The sequence below is a fragment of the Cordyceps militaris genome, assembly GCF_000225605.1.
Source record: "Cordyceps militaris CM01 unplaced genomic scaffold CCM_S00003, whole genome shotgun sequence".
Classification (NCBI taxonomy): Eukaryota; Fungi; Ascomycota; class Sordariomycetes; order Hypocreales; family Cordycipitaceae; genus Cordyceps; species Cordyceps militaris.
Genome location: NW_006271971.1, coordinates 2,723,221 through 2,739,912, shown reverse-complemented (window position 1 = coordinate 2,739,912; position 16,692 = coordinate 2,723,221). Strand labels below are relative to the sequence as shown.

At 53.8% G+C, this 16,692-nt stretch overlaps 4 protein-coding genes across 4 annotated transcripts; all 4 read left to right on the top strand.

Moving 5' to 3' along the window:
• Window positions 1-182: 182 nt before the first annotated feature.
• CCM_04488 (SH3 domain protein) lies at window positions 183-6,121 on the top strand (the record flags this gene model as incomplete). Its single annotated transcript, XM_006669636.1, has 10 exons — window positions 183-225; window positions 278-382; window positions 440-726; window positions 778-3,094; window positions 3,174-3,286; window positions 3,816-4,000; window positions 4,070-4,982; window positions 5,223-5,306; window positions 5,882-5,975; window positions 6,060-6,121. 10 exons carry the CDS (start codon window positions 183-185, stop codon window positions 6,119-6,121), a joined length of 4,203 nt encoding a protein of 1,400 aa, XP_006669699.1.
• A 226-nt stretch (window positions 6,122-6,347) lies between these two features.
• On the top strand, window positions 6,348-10,793 carry CCM_04487 (Beta-lactamase-type transpeptidase fold domain containing protein; the record flags this gene model as incomplete). Its single annotated transcript, XM_006669635.1, has 6 exons — window positions 6,348-7,362; window positions 7,418-7,764; window positions 7,824-8,064; window positions 8,952-9,244; window positions 9,315-10,309; window positions 10,367-10,793. 6 exons carry the CDS (start codon window positions 6,348-6,350, stop codon window positions 10,791-10,793), a joined length of 3,318 nt encoding a protein of 1,105 aa, XP_006669698.1.
• A 1,028-nt stretch (window positions 10,794-11,821) lies between these two features.
• Window positions 11,822-12,591, top strand: CCM_04486 (nuclear transport factor 2; the record flags this gene model as incomplete). The annotated part of the gene is made up of 5 exons (XM_006669634.1): window positions 11,822-11,831; window positions 11,948-12,078; window positions 12,176-12,247; window positions 12,307-12,408; window positions 12,478-12,591. The coding sequence occupies 5 exons, from the start codon at window positions 11,822-11,824 to the stop codon at window positions 12,589-12,591; spliced, it is 429 nt and encodes a 142-aa protein (XP_006669697.1).
• A 724-nt stretch (window positions 12,592-13,315) lies between these two features.
• Window positions 13,316-16,651, top strand: CCM_04485 (SNF2 family helicase/ATPase; the record flags this gene model as incomplete). Its single annotated transcript, XM_006669633.1, has 1 exon — window positions 13,316-16,651. One exon carries the CDS (start codon window positions 13,316-13,318, stop codon window positions 16,649-16,651), a length of 3,336 nt encoding a protein of 1,111 aa, XP_006669696.1.
• Between the last annotated feature and the right edge of the window lie 41 nt (window positions 16,652-16,692).

The following is a 16,692-nucleotide window of genomic DNA, read 5'->3' as shown; positions in this document are numbered from 1 at the left end:
TCATCAGCATCTCTGCCCGTGCACTCCACTCTGTTGAGATACTCCAGGTTTCAAAACTTAGCCAAGCTTTGAAATTATTTTTTCCCGGCCATCATCTTTGTGCTGCATCAATATTCATTGCTGTCGCGGCGGCGTAACACACCTCCGCTATAGTACCATTTCCTGATAACGGGACGGGCAATATGCCTGCGGCCACAACCGAAGCACCAGCCGTTGCGCTGTCTTGTATGTTTGTTGCCGCGCTTGTGATCTTCTCCTTCCTCTGACGCGCTTCCAGTTGCCAACAACTTTTGGGGCAAAGATGATGCTGGCGTCCAACCTCTCTTGGATCGTATGGCGGCAGCCAAGCAAACAAATGATGAATTGAAGTCATTTTATACCGGTAACACATGGCCAACACTCCCAAAACTCTCAACACTCGACTCTAATTGAAATTCAGCTCGCGCCTCGCTCGAAGACGAATACTCTAAGAAACTTCTCAATCTGAGCAAGAAATCTCTGGGCTCCCATGAAACTGGCAGCCTGAAAGCCTCGCTCGATACTCTCCGTGGTGAGGTTGAGAGCATGGGCAAACAGCATCAAAGCATCGCAGCCCAGATGAAGACTGAGTTAGAAGAGCCGCTGTCTGCGTTTGCAGGTGGCATGAAGGAACGCCGAAAGATTGTCCAGAACGTCATTGAAAAGATCTTGAAGACAAAGATTCAACAAACACAACAAGTTAACAAGGTATGTACACAACTACAGTGCCGTTAAAGTCGCCACTTCTAACAATTTCAGACGCGAGACAAGTATGAACAAGAATGCCTGAAGATCAAGGGTTATCTCGCACAGGGCCATATGGTTATGGGCCAAGAAGAGCGCCGCAATAAAGCCAAGCTCGAGAAGACGCAGATCAGTCTTGCTGCATCCAATACCGAATATGAAACCGCGATCAAAGCCCTCGAAGAGACCACAGTTCGATGGAACCGAGAATGGAAGGCTGCGGCGGATAAGTTCCAGGACTTGGAAGAGGAGCGCCTGGACTTCACGAAAAGCAGCCTGTGGACCTTTGCCAACATTGCTTCTACTGTATGTGTCAGTGATGACTCCTCTTGCGAAAAGATTCGTCTTTCGCTGGAGAACATGGAAGTTGAGAAGGACATTACCTCGTTCATCTCAGAACAAGGGACTGGTCAAGAGATTCCGGACGCCCCCAAATACATCAACTTTCGCCGGGGCGATGTTGATAGCCTGTCTGACGTCTCAGACGACGATCACTACTCAGTTGCCCAGTTCCCTCGCAGTATCAACCCTGCCTTCCGGTCCTCATCGCCACAGCCATCAACTTTCGAGTCCCATCATGATCCCGCGTCCAAGCTGGCGAATGATCTTGCACATCGGGAGAACCTAATGCATCCCGGAAGCAGAGAAACCACAGCCACACCTCAACGTGCTCGAAATAGCCAGGGAAGACCGTCTTTTGACGAGCATGATAACCTGATGCTTCCCGGAAGCAGAGAAGCCACAGCCACACCTCAACGTGGGCGACACAGCCAGGGAAGACCGTATGTTGACGAACGTGACAACCCGATGCACCTTGGAAGCAGAGAAACTATAGCCACGCCTCAACGTGGGCGCCACAGCCAGGGAAGACCATCTGTTGACGAACGAGACAGCTTGATGCAACCCGGAAGCAGAGAGACTACGGTCACCCCGCAACGCGGATCACTCGGCCAGGGGCGGCCATCTATTGATGAGCAGTTCCGTAGAGCACCCCCCCAGATGAGTGCCCAGCAATACGATAGCAAGCAGCATGGGCCTTTGGCGGCTGTCCCCCATGACCCTTATCCCATGGATGGCATGACGATGCTGTGCCGTACCGGCCCACCTTCGGATCTCAGCTCTCAGGTTACGTCTGCCAGGCCATCTAGCAGAGATTCGCACAGCGAGTATTCCAACCCGAACTCGTTCTCCAGCGTCGAGCCCCCTAGCGGTAAGACATCGCCTATCAAGCATGAGCCTGAGCCTGCTGCCAGCCCGGAAAAGCGAGTGTTCAAGAAGAAAAGCGGATTTTTCCAGAACCACAGCCCCTTTCGCCGCAAGAGCACTAAAGAGGTCAATCCCGAAACGAACCGCAACACCTGGCATGCTAGCGCTACCTCTGGAAGCCCACGCAGACCGCCTCTGTACAACCAAGAGGAGCAGACCAGACATTCTGCAGCAGCAAGGGCTTCGAGCCCTGAGCCCATTGATGTCAATGCCAGCCTTGCACTCGGCGTTGGCCAGAATATCCTGCCAGTCTCAACCTCTGACACGCGACGCCGAGGTGGCCATGCACCCGTAGCCAGCGTTGACGAGACCGATCCAATTGCTGCCGCACTTGCCGAACTGAAGGTTGGCGGCAGCAAAGCCGGCTCTGTCCGCATGTCCGCTGACCGCTATCACGGCATTGCAACTCCGGCACCAGGCATTCACGATGGCGCAGCAGCTGCCCGTGGCACACCACCAGCATATAGCTCTCAGTCACAGGTCTCCCGGCTCGGAGTACCACCACCCGCCGTGACATCCAAGGCAATGAAGCAAGCTTCTAAGAAGGTTGCCAGTCAGACGCGAAGCATATTTGGTGAAGGCAGCAGAGACAGCGGCATGTCGCCGAGCTCACGCCCCGGAACCCGTGGTGGTTATGATATGCCACGAGCAGCATCTCCTGCTCCTACGCGAAGTGTATCGCCGCAGCCGAGAACAGGGCACGATCCTCGCTTCCGCTCTGCATCCCCCAACCCTCGTACACAGCACCAGCGGGGCGGCTCGCAGACGCACACTGACCCATACAATCACGCTTCTCCTCATGGCTCAATGAGAGGCTCCGTCAGAGGATCTTCGCCCGCGTCTTATGTGGACTACGGCGCCGCTCGTCCTCACAGCAGCTATGGTGGCAGCGATATGGCAGTTCAATTGGCCCCTGTGGGTGGGGACATGTACGATTCCAAGCGCGGTAGAGGAGGTGACTCTCACGCCATGGGCTTGTATGAAGGTGGCTCCCGCCCTCGTAGCAAGAGTGTTGTCGATTCCTCTCGCCAATACACGCCAGACGGCAGGGTTATCCTTCATTTTGGTATGTACGCAGCATCTGGGTAAAATTGGACAAGACTAAAACTTATTCACAGCACGCGCTCTCTACATGTACCAAGCAGTTATCCCAGAGGAGCTTGGATTTGCCAAGGGGGACATCCTCGGTGTTCTTCGACACCAGGATGATGGTTGGTGGGAGGCGGAGGTACACGGCGGCAATGGCCGCGTTGGGCTGGTCCCAAGCAATTATCTCCAGCAATGTTAATGGATTGATGCGGGAAACGAATTTTTGATTTGTATATGGTATGTTTTTCAAGACTGATTGCAATAACTACAATGTGGAGGATGGGACTAGGTTGCGTTTTTTGTACACATGACTGCTTTTCGCGTTGCAGCTACGAGGCTCTTTCAGAATAGCACGTCGTATAAGACTGACATGTTAATGACACGTACCGATATTATTAAGCTAGAAATACTATTTACATGCTTTCGCGATGGCGCTGATATGGAATGTCGATTATTTTTCGCTAGGCTGTAGTCACATGTATCACACTAGGTGAATAACAATAGAGAACTACATAGGTACCTAGGTAGGTACCTACATCCTAGGTACGTAGGCGGCCCAGTTTTGGGAGCTGTCTATACACTTACGCCTTTACCATCCTATTCTATGCGCGGCACAAATATGGTGCGGAATCTCCTGAAGCCTTCTTTGAGCTGTGGGATATATATATGAATTGCAGCTGAAACTAACGCGGTAGCAGGAAACACTGCGGGATGCCGTTCAGACCCTAACGTCCAAGCCGATGCAGCGGGTGGTCGTCAATGCGATCCTGCTCGCGTCGGGAATAGGCACCCTGCTGGGCCTCGCCGCCATCTCATCGGCACTCTTCTTCCAAGCCTACCTGCCGCATCAGATCGTGACTGCGCCTGTGTACTTGCAATATGGGTACGTGATCTTTGCCGTGCGGCGCTGATTGAGGGAGGAGCCAGGGCTGCTAACGCGGGGCACAAACAGATCGAGCCCGAACCCGTACGGCATAGCTCCATTGGCGGCGTCGCGCATGAAGGCCCTACAAGACTACGACGTATCCGTTACATTTACGATGCCCCGATCCCCGGCGAACCTAGACCGCGGCAACTTCATGGTCAGCCTACACCTAATTGACTCTCGCGACCAGAATACTCTTGCAGCTCGCGCCGACGAGTTTGCGAGGAGCCATGCCGGCTTTGGCCTGAACAAGGTGCTCTTCAGCTCTCGCCGGCCGGCGCTGGTGCCATACGTGGACCCGCTGGTGTCCGTCACGTCTCGCGTACTGTTGATGGCATACCACTTGCTCTCGACGACCTCGCAGCGGTACGCGCTGACGGTGATGCTAGCCGAACGCGTCTCGTTTGACAGAGAGTCACTGAAGCCAGCTGCCGCGTATATAGAGGTGGAAGCTGGACAGGATATACAAATCTACAGCGCGCAATTGACGCTCACGGCGCAGCTCCGCGGACTACGGTACCTGATGGTAAACTACTATGTGCTAACGTACATCGCCTTCACCCTGCTGTTTTGGTTTTTCGAAGTATTATTCATGAGCGCTGCCTGGTCGGCCTGGAACTCTTTTACTTCCATGCCTGTTGATGGGGACAAGCTGCGGCTAAGAGGATCAGGGGAGGGAGACGCTACCGACTCAGGTGACGACCTCGACGCTGAAGATGAAGATGAGGCGGCCACAAGTCGTGTTGTTAAGCATGAGAGTGCCTCGTTCTTCAAAAAAGAGTCTATAATGAAGGGGGAGGAAACACCAGAACGATCCCTGGCCGATATCCCGCTTGCCGGAGGTGAAGCTGACGACGAGGGAGATTCAGAGGCGGAGGACAGGCAGCGCGAGGCTGTGTCGGGAATCGGCACGAGCTACAGTAAAGGGGGCGCCGAGACGGTGCGCCGAAGAGCGTCGCAAGGATTGCTGTAGTCGATGAGAGGATGTGACTGCCTGGGACGGGGAACCGCAAGGTGTGTTATAAGAGGCGGTGGTGTTGGTCTGATACCCTTGCTTTGATAGTAGTGACAGTGGATGTAGTACTGGTCGAGTGTGCTCTCTATTTTCTTTCTGCCGTTTCGTTTCGTTTCATTCTTTTTATTCTTTACTTCTCCTCCCTAATCTACTTGAGAAATCCAGGTTGCTCTTTGTGCACTCTCCATTCGGCGCCTAGCTACCGTAGTTGGTCATTGGCACAGCATTGAGGATGAGGCTGGTGGACCCGTTTGATGGCATACAAGGTTATTATTACTCCGTACCGGTAGGTAGGTAGGTACTTTTGTATCACTTGTAATGCAATTATCGAAGCAGGTTACGAGGCAGGTGACGAGACAGAGTGACATGAGATTTATTCGTAGGAAAAATAGCCCAAGAAGCAAAGATACTGCCTACTATTTTTTGCAACTACGGTGGCTGGTATTGTCAACCTCTTGTTTCCTCGCCGGCCATCTCTGAACACGCTAACGTTAGCTGCCAGATACCTAGTACCTCTAACCGACATACCTAACAATCCGCTCTTCCAACGTGCAAAAAGCTGCCGTGGGGCTCCTCCAGACGTACCACGGGCGCTTCCCGCTCTGTGCCGCCGCCCAGCCTAACTTTGCCCGTCACCTCGATCCATCACTCGGACACAGGCATCGTGTCGAATTTGCTCTCCTTGCCAGTCTTCTGGTTTCACCACCACTTCGTGTCCTGCATATCGCGAGACGTCCTTTGCTCCGGCTTGCACCACATCCTTATTTTCTTGCTTTGTTTGACGTACGTCAAGCCGCGTGCCCGCAAACTCGCTTTGGACACAGCTCCCCACACCGCATGAGGGCATTCCAGAGGTTTCCTTCTGCACAGATTCGCCAGCCAGCCCGTCCACCACCAACACAGTCCAGATCGAGTCTGGTTGGTAGAGAGCAGCCACTGTATTCTGCAGAAGCCTCACCGCACGGACCAAATCACCCGTCTGCTGCTTGCTATTGACTCGAGACTGGACGCTCGTGAAGCTTCCCGACTGGTGGCTCCCCACTGCTACCTGGTACACTAGGTAGTTATTGCTGCTAAATAATATCTAGCAAGGCGGTCCGGTGCCTAGAAAGCTACCAGGCACGAACCCCCACCGCCCTTCCCCAACCACGACCACCACGACGATAAACTGGCACCAACCCCCTCGCTTCGCTTCTCTCGAAATTCGCAACCCTGCACACGAGCCCGGGCAATCTTGGCCTCCCATACAACTATTGATACGCACACTCTGGCCATACCTACCGCGCCAAGATGCCCTGCTTCAAGGGCATTGCGGTGAGCGTCCACGCCAATGGAGCCCCGCTGCCGGAACATGGCATGCAGAAGCAGTCCAGGTTGTCACGCATCAGCACCTACATACCCGTTCCGCAGCCCTCGATAGGCCAGGATCCCACCAAACCTGAACCCGCCAAGTTTGCCATATCTATAACCCTCCTCACCTCTGGCTTGCCGATTCCCTATTCTGCCCCCAAGCCCACTGAAACCAATCCCTACCCCAAGCCTCAGTTCGTCGGTGGTCTTCATCCCGGCTCCCATGGCGAACGTGGTAAATTCATGGGCCTCGTCAGCCCTTACATCCCCATGACCAACTCCGAAAACGAAACGATTGCCGCATACATTTACTTTGACGGACGTAACAAGGAAGAGGTCGCCACACTTCTACGCCCTGGTGAGGAGACCTGGGTGAACAGCAGATGGGTCCAAGTGCCAGAATCCGAGGGCGGCGGTCTTGCCGAGCGCGAGTTCCTCTTCCGCGAGGTCGGCCTTGAGAGATGGCTTAACGGTCTCGATCTCCAGGGCCACGATGCTGCGGAGAAGCTCGAGAAGCGCCGACTAAAGTTTCAACGCCGCCAGCAACGCCAGAGCATCTCCCTCGATGAGCAAGACTCTCTGAACAAGAAGCGAGGTACTCTCAGATATGGCGCAGAGGATGGGTCCCCCATTGAAGCAGTCTACGACTACTCAGGCTCATCCTCGGATGATGACGAGCCACCCGAGGCAACCGGTCAAATCAAAGTCGCCATGTTCCGAGTCCTTGCTTCGGGAGAGATCAAGAAAGGAGAGTACTCGCCTCAGTTTGACGCACATGATGGTGACGAGGAGGGAAACAACGAAAAGAGCGGCATAGATGCCGACGTTGAGCACACCACCAGCTTTGCCAAGCCAAAGACCTTGGATCCAAAGACGATAAGCACCCAGACAGTAACCGGCATCGATGGCCCAGACAAACCTTTTGCGGTTTTCACATTCTTTTACCGCGGTGATCGTGAGTTGAACATCAATTCGACACCATACGTGCTGATGATTAATATATATCCTAGGTCAATTACAAAAGATCGGTGTCTTGCAGCAATCATCAAAGACACATGCGCCCGCCGGATCTGCTAAACGGCGGTCTGGTCAGCTAGATTTCTCTAGTCTTGGCCCGTTGAAGGCCGGAGGAACCGTGGGCTTCTCGGCTTTCCGTGACCAGGCCACTGAAGCTTCCAGACGTCGCAAGGCCCGGAAGAAGAGCAACGGGAACATTGCTGATGATAGCGACGACGATGACGAAAGTGATGGCATAGTCAATATGGATCCGGGAGACGACAAGGATGTGGATCGCAAGCTGGCGCCCGAAGATGCCAAATCTCAAGGTGAACTGGCCGACGGAGTGAATCGAATCCACGTAAGTTGTCAATCAGTTTCTCATTTTCCAGCGCTACTTGATGTTAACTTTGAAATTAGCTTAAGAGAGCACACTCGGCCGACCCAGACGCAGCTTCGACAACGCCGAGCACTCCGCAGCTCGGAGCAAGTAACGACACGCCCGGTGAATTGGGCTCCAGCTCTGTCCAAGCGATCCCCATGCCGTCCACAAGCGCTCATGCGATCGAAAGCATCTCGGCCGAAGCAACTGTAGGAAGCCCCCTTAAGAAGGCGCGAGCAAGCGTTGATCAGGCCGCTGTCGGAGACGACAAGTATTCAAGTACGCAGAGTCTCAGTGCTGCTCTTGGTTCCGTTATGTCGACGTCGGCACCGAGTGCTATCCCGGCCGAGCCGAAACTAAAGTTGCCGGAAGTAAAAGAAGAGGAAGAATTGTAGCCCACATACAAGACTTGGCGCTGCATTTTAGTCAACGAGATGGATGCCTATTTTTCTGCAATGAGCGTTGCATACCCAGAGCGACTCCCCGGCTACACGCCGGGACTGCATCGATAGGATTAAACCGGTGGCATTTGTTGTTTTTGGACATGAGCCCAGACATGTTAGCACCATGTAGCATTGCTAATGCTACATAGCCTAGAACTCACCTTTTCTATGGACCATGAGGAATAATGCATATGAGACGGATAGCTGTATACGTGGCTGGAGCGAGGCGTGGACTGCTTCTGCTCGCCCGGAAAAATTTCCTTTGTTGGTTGTGTTGGTACTTGCTGGAGTGCTGTCAGGGCTTGGTGGTGGAATGAGACTGGATGAGCGTACGGAGTACTTAGCTTCTATACGACGGACAGTAATTCCACGCAAATTGGATATACGATGTGTGTTGATTCTAGCTATGTCACAAGTGAGGGGCTATGGCCTGCGTTTGCCCTATGCATACCCGACGTGGCAATTGTACTACGGTGTGATTGCGTAACACCAAATTCAAATGTAAGCGATTCACTCTTGACTGCTCTAGATAGACTCGTGCGCATTGCTTCTGGATAAATTGAGAAGGCCGGGTACCTCATCCAGCCGGGGCCGTTGATGTCTCTCCCCGCTACGGATAGTTAGCTCCCATTTAGTTAATAATACTACCCGTTGACGAGTCACTAAACTCTTTTCCTCTTCTGAATCAGCTCTGTTTGTTGTTGATCAATCGATGACTGAAAGCCCTTCACAAGCAGCTACATCAAAAAGCCGACACGGAGACGCTGCCTGCTTCCGAATTGGGCGTCCTCAAGTTGAAAATGCCGTCATTGCGAAACACAGCCGTGGCGCTGGCTGTTGTTGGCGCTCACGCGGCTCACAGTAGCGATAGCCAGAAGCCAGTTCTCCAGAAACATGGAGGCGCATCAAATCCTCTGAATGGTGATTTGGCAAAATTCGTTCAAGAGTCGCTGGACGTGTGGCATGTTCCGGGCATGGCGGTCGGTGTCATAGACGGCGACCACATCTACACCGAGGTGAGCGGCCACGGGCCCTGCTCTCTCTCACGATTTCTTCGATTCTAACCACTGCTTCCCCTCCCACCAGGGCTACGGCTACGCCACGCTCCCCGACGTGCGCGCCACGGCCGACACTCTGTGGTACGGGGCGTCGACGTCCAAGGCGCAGACCGCGGCGCTGCTCTCGCACCTCATCCACTCGGGCAACCACAGCCAGTTTGGCGCGCTGGGCTGGGAGACGCCCATCACGTCGCTTGTGCGGGACGACTTTGTACTGACCGACGAGTGGGCGACGGCGCACGTCACGCTCAACGACGCGGCGAGCCACCGGACGGGCATGGGCCGGCACGACCTGGCGATGCACCGGGTGCGCGACGGGCGGCCGGTGGCCCCGCGCGACGTGGCGCGCAGCCTGCGCCATCTGGCCATGACGGCCGAGCCGCGCGTCCGCTACTCGTACTGCAACCTCATGTACACGACGCTCGGGCACGTGCTCGAGACGGTGACGGGCGTGTGGCTCGGCGAGGCGCTGCGGACGCACCTCTGGGGCCCGCTGGGCATGACGGCGACGTACTTTGACACGGCCGCGGCGCTGCACGCCGACGAGCACTTTGCGGGCGGCTACGCGTGGGATGAGCGCGCCGGCAACTACACGCCGGTCGACTACATGTCGGTGACGGACGTGGGCGCGGCCGGCGCCGTCATCTCCAACGTCAAGGACTATGCGAAATGGGTCCGCTGTCTGCTGCACGAGAGCGCGCCGCTGTCGCCGGCGACGCACGCGGACATCCGCACGCCGCGCGTGTTTGTCTCGGTGGACGACGGCGACGCCGGCATGGGCGTCTCGACGTACGGCCTCGGCTGGAGCCGCGAGACCATGCACGGCCACACGCTGTTCCAGCACTCGGGAGGTATGCACGCGTACGGGGCCGAGGTGTTTTGGCTGCCCGACATCAAGTTTGGCGTCGTTGCGTTTGGCAATACGGCCGTGTCGTCCAACTTTGCGGAGCTCGATGTCGTGTACCGCCTGATTGAGGACAAGTTGAACATTCCGGCCAAGAAGAGGATTGATATCCGAGCGAAGTAGGTCTGCTTATACTGTTTGCTTTGGCGCCTTACTAATGCTGGAAATTCATGTAGATCGAGAAAGATCCGGGACAGCATACCGACGAGGGAAGAGGCCGTTAATACGCTGTTCCCTGACCTGCCCGACACGCCGCAGCTGGGATCGTTTGACGCCGGACAGCTCGTCGGGCACTACAAGAACGAGGGTTGGGGCGAAGTTACATTTACAGTGGCGGACGATTTTGAGGGTCGCAACAAGACTGTGCTCATTGGGCCGCGACCGGACACATCCTTCAGGCACACATTGATCTTGGAGCACATGACGGGCGACTACTGGCTGGTCTACGCCACGATGCTGGGCAACAGCAGCTACCAAAATGAGTACCTCAAAGCAAAATTCGTGGCCGGTGTGGATGGAAACCCAGTCGCACTCGACCTGGACACTCAGACTGCCAGTGGTGGCCTAAGTGATGGCATCGTCCAGTTTACCAAGTCTGATTAATGATGAGGGAGTCGAGTTGTTTGCATAGTCGATTCGATTGTGTCTTTAGAAGAATGTTAGCTTCTGCGCCCATACATACGAAAATGAAGCGATAGCAAAGGCGGATGTGTTTTCAAGTCAGACAGTGTATAATTGAGTGATCAACATGGAAATTCAGTTGGCCGTTCTTAATGGAAAATTTTTGTCATCATGAAAGAGATGGGAGTCGTGGGGGAAATGGGCGCCGTAATGAAGCAGAGAAGGGCCTACCAAAGTCGATCGATCAAGAGCGTCACTATGAGACCAAGCCAGGGCTGTAGATACGTAATGAATACCTCGGAGGTGTGATTGATGACTGCATCATCAGCTCTGGCCGGTCTTGAGCTCAATTGGGGGATCAAAAAGTACGGGCGGAAACCCGTGTGAAGAAGCGAGTTGAAGCAACTTTCGTTAGCGGTCAATTTTTTTTTTGTACGAAGAGATGCCGGCTCCCCGACAATTGCATATCCCGCTTAAGGGAGCTCCAATCATTTGGTTGGGTGGTACTTGGGCGCGGGGGTACAGATTACAGAAAATTTGGTGCCCGTGGCGGGTCTTGTTGTGGCTCACCAGGCACCCTGCGGGCACTGTATTATCAGCAGGGGCAGCGCCCAATGTCGCGCAGGCTGACCTGCCTCACGCCTGCAACAGGAACCCGGCTGGGCTCCTGCTGTAAAAAAAAAAAAACACACACACAATCACAGACGTGTTTGACTGGCTTTCTCTTTGGCGGCCTACGCCACCCCGAATAGTGTAATTATGCTGACCTGTGCACTGTGCAGCCCCTCATCTCTTCCCAGGCGGCCAACCCCCACCATCCACATCACCAGCCGTTGTTTTGGGCACCCGCTAGTTATTGCGACAACCCGACTGAACTAGTCTTAAAGCTGCCGAGCCCTCTTGCTCTCCCTCTCTTTCACATCTCGAGTCGATTTGCAACCTTTCTCGTTCCTCTCAAACCACATCAAACCCCATTCCTTTGCCGTTTTTGCACCGCAAACACCGTCAAGATGTCCGGAGGTATGCGCTCCAGCTCTGCCCCTCCTCGGGAGGGGTTGACAACCCTGACAAACGCAATAAATTCGCAGTGTGGCTAACCAAGGGAAAATGGTTGTAGATTTCGAGACCGTTGCCAGTATGTGCTCGCAACACTGATCCCGGGCCCCGAGCCGACACGTCACCTAACAAAATACTCTCAACAGAGCAATTCATTGAATTCTACTACCAACAGTTCGACACTGACCGCAAGGCACTTTCTGCTCTCTACGTGAGTTCAGCCCGCTGACCCCCCCTCCTAGCACGAGATGACGATGCTGGGGATTGAGCGTTTTGGGTGCTAACGTTTACTCTTCCCGGAAACTCAGCGCGAGCAGTCTATGCTGACTTTCGAGTCCACTTCCGCTCTCGGTGTCGACGCCATCGTTGCGAAGCTCACGGTATGCCATACCCCGCGATAGGCTCTCTCTGCCATCCCGCTCTAATACCCGCGAAACAGTCTCTTCCCTTCGAGAAGGTCAAGCACCAGGTGTCTACCCTCGATGCTCAGCCTAGCATGGTCGAGGGCGGTGTCGTCATTCTCGTCACCGGCCAACTTCTTGTAAGCCATTCAAACGTTGCGACGCATGTGCCACACGTTGCATAAATACTAACATAGCTTCTACTATAGGTCGATGAGGAGCAGCGCCCCATGAACTACACCCAGGCTTTCCAGCTCGCCCGTGACCAGGCTAGCGGACAGTACTTTGTGTTCAATGATGTGTTCAAGCTGGTCTACGGTTAAATGTTGTCGCATCTTGGCCGATCAAACAACTGCGAATGTGAATGGAATATAGAATGGAGAATGGATAATGATGAGGTCGCGTCGAAGGTCGCTGGGACGTTGAGGGGGGCTTTGTAGGTCCTTGGCGAATGCCTGTGTCCTTGAACTCAAATGAATCTCAAGGCAAACTCCCATGATGATGGAGAGTCGGAGTAGATAAAACAAGACTTCAGGCTTTAATTCAAAAAGGACAACAAAAACTACCAAACTCAGGAAACTCAGAATTGAGGGAGAAGACTGCAAATACCAGTATCTCAACTTGCTGGAATAGGCAAGCAAACCGAGCTACGATAATGAGGTAGGTATGTCCTCTTCTCCGGCTGCCTTCTTTTCCTGCCTGATAAGGGGTTGTCTCCCAATTCTTCTGGACCTCTATCGCCACTTCTTACAGTATAAGGGATTCTACTCTTCTTTGTATTTCTTGTATTTTCCTCTCCGCTTGAACACTTGAAGACCCGATTTACTTCTCATGCCCGCTGTTTAGCGATGTCGCGTTCGCACTGTGTTGCGGGGTACCAACTGTTAGGCTCAGCACAGTGTCTCACGCCTACAATGCCGCGCTAACGCCCACCCTAGTTGCTGGGGCAATTATGTCATTTCCTTCAAACAAACTTGTGCAAGAGGGACCTGATTTTATGTGCATGCAACGTTCAATATTGCACTCCTTACAATTTCTATCCATCTCATGAACCAGAACGAGCGATATAAACCCGGTGCAGGCTTCGCATTTAAGCCAGCCAGCAATATCAATTCCTCAGAGCTCCCAGACTTCCCCAAGTGGTCCAAGAAGCACAACAAGACCAAAGACTCAGCACTCCACGAAATACACGGCACAATGGTCAACGAACGAGCACCACCCTTGCAGTCTCTGGCCAGCCGCCTTGCGGCAGGGGGAAGTGCTGGGCCCTCCAAGGCGAAATCTACGGACGACGACGACGATATTAGTGCCATCGTCAACGGATGGTCCTCACTTAAAACCAGCGTCCCCCAAGGCTCAACACCCCCGTTTCCAGAAACGACAAAAGTACCAGGATTTGGGCATCCAACGAAGCTGGTATCGTCTCGCAAGCAGAAGGCCGATGTCTTTATTCGTCAGACAACCCGACCAGAACACCATATTAGCAACACCAAAATCAATGCCCCAAAGCCCCGCGCCTACGCCGATCGCAAACCCCCTCCTCTGCCCGTCTTCAACTCAAATCAGGTAGAAAAGCCCGCTCTCGGCAAGCTTGGCGAGGAAATATTCTATACCGACCCTGCAAAGGCCAGTGCAGATCTGAAGGCGCTGCTCGAAGGTGGTGTGGACGATGAAGTTGAAGAGGAGGAGCAGTCAGAGCCACCTGCGATTACCTCGGAGGAGGAGAAGACGACAGAAAAGCCCAAGAGACAAGTCAAACAGCGTATAAGCAAAGATGGCAGGATAAACGGTCTGAAGGTCCGCCTATTGCCTCATCAAGTTGAGGGTGTCGAATGGATGGTTGGTCGGGAACTCGGCCCTGTGAAGCGAGGCACCGTTCCCAAAGGAGGGCTTCTTGCGGATGACATGGGTCTCGGTAAAACTCTTCAGACCGTGGCTGTGATTCTTTCAAACCTCAAACCGGAAAAGGGCTCAGAAAACTGGAAGCCCCAATACGAAAAGACAGAAAAAACTACTCTGGTCGTCGCTCCGTTAGCTCTCATCCGACAATGGGAACACGAGATTAATGACAAGGTGGAAAAGGCCACCGGATTAAAAGTTTATGTCCACCATGGCCCACAACGAACCAAGAACTTCAAGGATTTCATGAAATACAACGTTGTTATTACGACGTATCAGATTTTGGTATCAGATCATGCCGGCTCGTCAGAGGCTGAAGATGGCAAGAAGACTGGCTGCTTCGGCCCAACGTGGTGGCGCATTGTTCTAGATGAAGCTCACACCATCAAGAATCGCAACGCCAAGGCAACAAAGGCTTGCTATGCCTTGCGATCTGAATATCGCTGGTGTTTGACTGGTACACCGATGCAAAACAATCTCGACGAACTGCAGTCACTTATTAGATTCTTGCGGATCAAACCATATGACGAACTGCGCCAGTGGAGAGAGCATATTGATCAACCGTTGAAGAATGGCAAGGGACATATTGCTATTGGACGTTTACACAGCGTTCTCCAGTGCTTCATGAAGCGACGCACAAAAGATATTTTGAAGGAGGAAGGAGCATTGAAGCCTGGAGGCAAGCTTGCCGAGGGCGAGAGCGAGGGTGATGATCCTGGTCCTGGCTTCAAGCACACCGAACGAAAGGTCATCACTGTCTCCGCTGAGCTTTCTGTTGCGGAACGCCACTTCTATGATCGCCTAGAGGATCGAACTGGCGAGAGTATGAAGCGCATCATGCAAGAGGGGCTCAGCTACCTGAATGCCTTTACACTGCTGCTGCGTCTGAGACAGGCCTGTAACCACCCGAAACTTGTTGAGGGCAAGATTGAGAAGGATCGGGATGCGATGACTACTGACAGCAGCCAGAGCCAGAGTCAAAATCAAAAGTCCCAAGAGACTGAGATAGATTCCATTGCAGATCTCTTTTCTGGAATGGGGATAGAATCCAAGAAATGCGATATCTGCTCCATGGAGCTTTCCAAAGCCGATGCTACACAAGGGCTCGGTACTTGCTCGTCTTGCAAGGAAGACATGGCCGAGTTCAAGGAATTTGAAAAGAGCAGCAAGAAAAAGAAGAAGGCGACGAAGGTCAAGAAGTCCAAGTCCAAGTCCAACAAGCAACGCCAACCTGAGCAAAAGCAGCAGCCAACAGCCAGCCAGGCAACCCGACGTCCACGCAACCGCAATGCTATTATTGACAGCGATGACGAAGACAGTGCGGAAGGTAGCTGGCTTGTTGCGGACGGTGAAAGAGGCCCTGTAAATCTTGGCAAAGCTGGAGGTGAAGAAGACGAGAATGCTGCCGGGCCTACCGAGTGGCTTCGATCGGACGAAGAGGAGTCGGAAGATGAGGATCAGAGCAACCTGAGCAGCTTTGTCATCGATGACGAGAACGATCAAAAGCATGCACAGGACTCGAATGCTTCTCTTTTGTCGATAGACGCCTTAGCCAGACAGCTTGGGTCACAGACGTTGGAAGACAAGCCATCTGCAGCATCGCAGGCCTCTGTCACCGAGAGCGACGACAACGACGATGGCAGCTCTGACGATGAATCGTCGAGCTCTATGTCTGCCATTGACGAGTCGGAACTATATTCTGACGACGACGATGGGCGCCCGGCGCCCGGCACGAGCCAGATTGCAGCGTCTGCCAAGATTCGCGAGCTCAGTCGTATCCTGCACGCCGAGGCCCACGAGCATAAATTCATTGTCTTTTCGCAATTTACGTCCATGCTGGACCTGATTGAGCCCTTTGTCCGCAAAGACGGCTTCAAGTTTACGCGCTACGACGGCAGCATGCGTAACGACGAGCGCGAAGAGAGCTTGCGCCGACTCCGCGAGGACAAAAACTGCCGCGTGCTCTTGTGCAGTCTCAAGTGCGGTAGTCTGGGTCTCAACCTCACGGCTGCCACCCGTGTCGTCATTGTCGAGCCTTTTTGGAACCCCGTATGTCCCCCCCCCCCTTCCGTCCACACGAATGTCTCAGTGAACCTTCTGCCCTTACTTACCACGGAAAAATCACAGTTTGTCGAGGAGCAAGCCATTGACCGCGTCCATCGCCTCAACCAGACCGTCGACGTGGTCGTCTACAAGCTCACCGTCGCCAACACGGTCGAGGAGCGAATCCTTGACCTGCAAGAGAAAAAGCGGCTGCTCGCCGAGCAGGCCATTGACACCGGCGCCAAAAAGGGCGCGCTCAAGCTTGGCCTCGGCGAAATCCTTGCCATGTTCAAGCCCGACGGTCATTTCAGCAACGGTACGGGCTCCAAGGGCCTCCGCGAGCAGATTGGCGCCGCCTCACGCTTTGTAAGCGGCAGCGGCAACGGCAAGAAGTCGCCGCCGCGGCGCGAGGAGAGCTCTGTCTACGGACGACGGTGGTAACTTTGTCCTGTAATGTTCCTGTGGTTCAAGCAGAAGGAGTA